The sequence below is a fragment of the Etheostoma cragini genome, chromosome 10 (genome assembly GCF_013103735.1).
Source record: "Etheostoma cragini isolate CJK2018 chromosome 10, CSU_Ecrag_1.0, whole genome shotgun sequence".
Classification (NCBI taxonomy): Eukaryota; Metazoa; Chordata; class Actinopteri; order Perciformes; family Percidae; genus Etheostoma; species Etheostoma cragini.
Genome location: NC_048416.1, coordinates 8,469,156 through 8,474,002, shown reverse-complemented (window position 1 = coordinate 8,474,002; position 4,847 = coordinate 8,469,156). Strand labels below are relative to the sequence as shown.

The window sequence follows — 4,847 nt, the reverse complement described above, 5'->3', positions numbered from 1 at the left end:
ATGGGCCGAGGCGAGCCGAGGCGGGCCGAGGCGAGCCGAGGCAAGCTGTTACCAGCAGTGGAAAAACGCCATTAATGTTAGTAATCTAAAGAAGTTAGTTTGCTAATTCCACCCGACACTGGTTACAGATTACGTACTAGATATAACAAGTGCTCACTCATCTGGCGGGACCACTGTGCTGTCCTATGCTGAAATAATGTGTAAATTAAACAACATAATGTTGACATAGGTCAACCGGAAGAAAAAGCACTGTACATTGGCAGAGCGCCACGTACTGTACCTAAGGTGGAGTTAGTCCTGTCATTCTCCCCATTCCTCCCTGCTCATTTACGGGGAGAACTGGCATAACCCGGCTTTTCACTTAACCAGGGTATGTATACACACTGAGTGATGCACATGCCTTTCCATGGGTAGTGAAGCTACAGTAGTCCGTGTTTTGTGTTTGTTGCAAAGACAAACTAAATCACCCGATTAATGCAACATTAGCACCACGTCTCCCGGCCATTTTTCACCACAGAAAGCTGCTACCATCCAGGCTAAGGCTAAAAAGTTAGCTTAAAGAAACAAGGCTTCTGTCCCAACTAACACTGCAGTCTGTGTCTGACATAAAGTAATGTGTACTGATTGAAGTGTTCTTGGATAGACTGTTTGTTGCTAGTGCGTGAGATGCAGGCTCTGCACGCACAGCCAACCACCAATTACAATCGGTGTTGATCAATTTATCAAACAAGCCAGCCCCCGTTAGTCAACCACTACCTCAAATTTAGAGGAAGCCACATACATGCATTATTTATAAAAAACACTTTAGCCTGGGTTTATAGTATTATATGAATACAATGGTGTCATGTGACTCAATCAGTGTATTTTTAACTACCTAATTTCCCACAGTCACAGCGCTTCCTTGCTTTTGTGTTTTTAAGGCATTAAAGTTCAACAAAGAATGGTTCACATTAGAAAAGTTCCCATTTCATTTTTATTTAGATGCATTTTCCTACAAAATCACCCCAGTAGTTGAGAATGAGTTTTTATTTCCCAATAGAGCTATTTATGTCATTTTGTAAAAATAAAATGTCATATTGCAGGAAAAAATATATAGCAAAGTCAGTTTTTACCAATATTGTGAAGGCGTACCACAGACCACTTGCATTCCAGTCAAGGTAACCAGAATTTGTAATGAACTGGCACAAATTGTGCTGGTTACACTTACAATATTAACATTGCCATGGAATTACCATGGAAACCATTCAGTGTCCATGGCAACAACCATCTTTAGGTCCCTTAGCCAAGTAGCTGGCTGTGAACACGTAAGTAGGGCACTTCAGAGCCATCTTGATTTTTTTTTTAGATAGTCAAAAAATGTCCAAATGCAAATCAATAGCAAATTAGTTTTTTAGGGAAGATTTCCTTTAGGGCCCTTACCACACTTGTGTTACTAACACACCTGAAGCTCTAGAGTAGACCTTTAGTGTGTGAACAATGTAAACTGTGACGACATGTTTTGTGGGCGGAGCCTAACTGGTGGCAGAAAGAGACAGCAGTAGCGGCGTCTAACGGTTTTCCAACCCACTTTGGTTAAAACCAGGACCAGTGAAGCTTCAACGGCTGTTTGATGAAAGAAGTTATGGTTTATAGACCAAAAATTTTGACAAAAAGTAAAAGTTGAATGAATAGTTGTAATAGTTGTTTTTTTGTCATTTTATTTTGATAATATAATGGTATGCCTCGGAAGAACGAGCTGCTGGGTGGGGGGACGAACAGCACACACACACACACACACACACACACACACATACACACCTGGGCAAATATATCGTCAATCGCCCGTTGCCAGGCTAACGTGGGCGGTTGGACAATTTTAAATTAACTGTGGTAAAGCCTGGGTAGGGCTTCCATCTGTGCAGTTGTACAGTACCTGTGTGTATGTAGGCAGGTGGACTCTGACACAGATACAGTGGTGGGTAGTGGTTCCTTTTGCTGTGTTTGTGGATTCTGTAGTCCTTCTCACTGCGAGAGCGTCGGCTCCTGTGAGGCTCTACAGAGGCTGTTGAGGGCAAAAGGCGCTCTAAAAGTTCAGAGCTGGGCCATGCTCGCCCGAGCGTGCGGCTGCTTGTCTTCTTCATCCTCACCACGCTGGGTGGCAGACAGATGGTAAATCTAGCTACAAAAGACCAAGTCAAAAATAGTTTTTGTTTTATCCACAAGCACAAACTTCTGAATATTTGAGCCAAATGGTTGACCCAGGGCTGCAAGGTCCCAGTTCCTCACGTAAATTCCATTCTGAAGCGTTGGTGTTAATAAATCGCCAAATTAAAATAAAAAAAATAAAAATCACCATGTTGTGAAATAAAGAATTCCTGTCCTGGGTTGGCCAGACTGTCTCATGGTCATGCCACCTCCAACTGCATGTAATGTATGAATTCATTCACACACAGACACACACACACACACAGACACACACACACACACACCTACACACACACACACACACACACACACACACACACACACAAGCTGCTCCAGTGGCTAGCAGTTAGCCTAGCCTGGTGCCTTTGCTTGGTGTCAGACTCGTTTGATCTAAGCTTAAGCAGAAGCCGGAGGAATGAGTTGACGGTACTTTTTGAGTCGGTCGAAGGGGGTAGGCTAGGGAGAGCGGTAAAAAGACAAGCCTGGATCCCTGTCAGATAGACAAAAGCCCATGCAGCAAAGGGAGGGAAGAAGAAGAGAGGGAGGGGGGGGGGCGCTATCACAAAAGACAGCGAGCTGAATGAGGCTGCTCAGCCAGCAGAAGGAGGAGAGAGAAAGACACAATCTCCATGGGAAAAGCAGACACACTCCTCCCTTCTACCTCCATCCATCCATGATCATTCCTCCAGGACGCTGTTCACACACAACAGCAGTTGATCCTCTGGAGAAAAAAAAACTGTGGGTGTGTGTGTGTGTGTGTGTGTGTGTGTGAGAGAGAGCAAGAGAGAGCGAGCGAGAGAGAGAGTACCATGGCTGAGCAAAGGGATGATGGAAGATGTGAAAAACAAAAACAAATCCACAAAAAGCAACATTTAGTGAGGAGAAAGGGTTAATCCAGAGCAGGGCGAGCGTTGCCTCCGCTTCTTCTTTGTCTTCTCGTTGGTCTGTTCGCCTCTCGTTCTGCCTGCTGCTCGCCTGTCTGCGCTCACTCTGTCGCTCACCGTGTTGTTGTTGGAGAGGAAGGAGGGGGGGAGAGAAGAGGGAGGAGGCAGAGGGAGGAGAGGGCAAGAATTATGTCACACACACACACACACACACACACACACGATCCTCCTGTTGTTAAAGCCGAACGGTGCTACCCATTCATACAAAACACACTGTACACACTGATATATGTCAGCTGGGGGCTGTTTCACAAAAGCAGAATTCCTATCCAGGATAAGCGATGAAGCTAGGCTTGACCTAGACTAACCTTCGCAGCCTGGTTTGGTGCGGTTCACGACGGCCGAGCCAGGCTGAAGTACTTCTTAGCTTTCTTCAACAGACCCCGAGGTCAAGCACAGATTTACCAACGCTAAATTGCAGAATTTGCATTGTTCATACTTTATACAAAGTGACCAGCAGCTTCTAGTGGAAGTATAATCAAACACGTTACTTGAAAAAAGAAAGAAAGGAAACACGCCACAGTTAAGAAACAGCGAGAGAAAGCGTGGCAGACGATTGCAAACCGACATATACATTGACATTATCATAATCATACCATTCAGGGATTAGGCTATTAATCATTTGCATGGATTAACAGTTGTACTCTTTGCCTTAAAAGTAAGCAGAAGATAATACACAGGAAATTACTCAGGAAATTTACAATTAAAATGGTACGCTAGAATATGATGCCTGAATATCTCAGCAAAATATATGATCAAAAACCATTGAGGTGTCCCTTTTCCCTGTTGTTACATGAATGTACAGTAGTCTGCACTATATCGTTACTGGTCCGGTGGATTTATCTATAATTTTGGAAGATTTTACAAGCATTGAGAACATTGTGTACACAGAGTTTATAAAAAGAAAAGGTTTTAACCAACTCACTTATGCGGTTTGTTTTTCTGCTCACCGTCATCTTTACCAGTCAACAAGTGCGAATGAACAGACTCTATAGGAGGACATGGCATTCTTATATAACACTATATGACTGCAAGGCCAATATTGTTTTTCACTAACGACAAAACAACAAATTATCCGTGCATTTGTATGGAACTAAAGTTTAGGAGCTTTCCATCTTTACTCTCCTCCCTGTTACGTTGCATTTGGAGATTGACACTTTTTGACTGGCAAAGATGGCGGCAACCGGAAAAATAAACTACTAAAGTGATCTGTTCAAAACCTTTTTTAGTAAACTCTGTGTACACAAACAATGTTCTCAATGCTTGTGTTAATGTGTAGAGCCCCTGGTGATACATTTTAGCAAAGTCTCATGTTGTGTCTTCTTAGTATTTTAAAAGTAATACTTTTGATGCTATCACTGTTAGCACCCCTAGCACTCTCATTCAAAAGGCCATTTGACCAAAAACAATAATACGGTCAACATTAAAAGTGGCGTTTAGGCAGGAATACTATGCGATTGTAATCAATGATGAAATACGTTGGCAAGTATTTGTCAGAATGTCACTTTAGGCAGCTTTTTATTTCGATCCCAACTTTGTATGTTATGGTTGATTTCCCTGTCTGACCTTTAGCAGTGTGTGTATTTTCAGTTCCTCCGGGATTTTGAAGACTTTTTGGGGGATTGTTGCGGCCCAAAATGCCTGAAACCTGGCTGGGTGATGGAGAATATGTTAGTCTAAATGAATCCACCCCCCCCAGTCATATTAATACTCACATTC

General features: G+C 43.0%; 1 protein-coding gene across 2 annotated transcripts in view; it reads right to left on the bottom strand.

Moving 5' to 3' along the window:
- The window catches only part of LOC117951215 (storkhead-box protein 2-like), a 58,753-nt gene that overhangs the window by 41,166 nt on the left and 12,740 nt on the right, over positions 1-4,847 (bottom strand). The window contains exon 1 of one of the 2 annotated variants that reach the window (XM_034882834.1): positions 1,913-2,417. The exons of the other annotated variant lie outside the window; for it this stretch is intronic. Coding sequence (XP_034738725.1) covers positions 1,913-2,120 — 208 coding nt within the window. The 5' untranslated portion in view covers positions 2,121-2,417. Of the gene's footprint in view, positions 1-1,912; positions 2,418-4,847 lie in introns of those variants that run through there. 2 annotated transcript variants of the gene reach the window in all.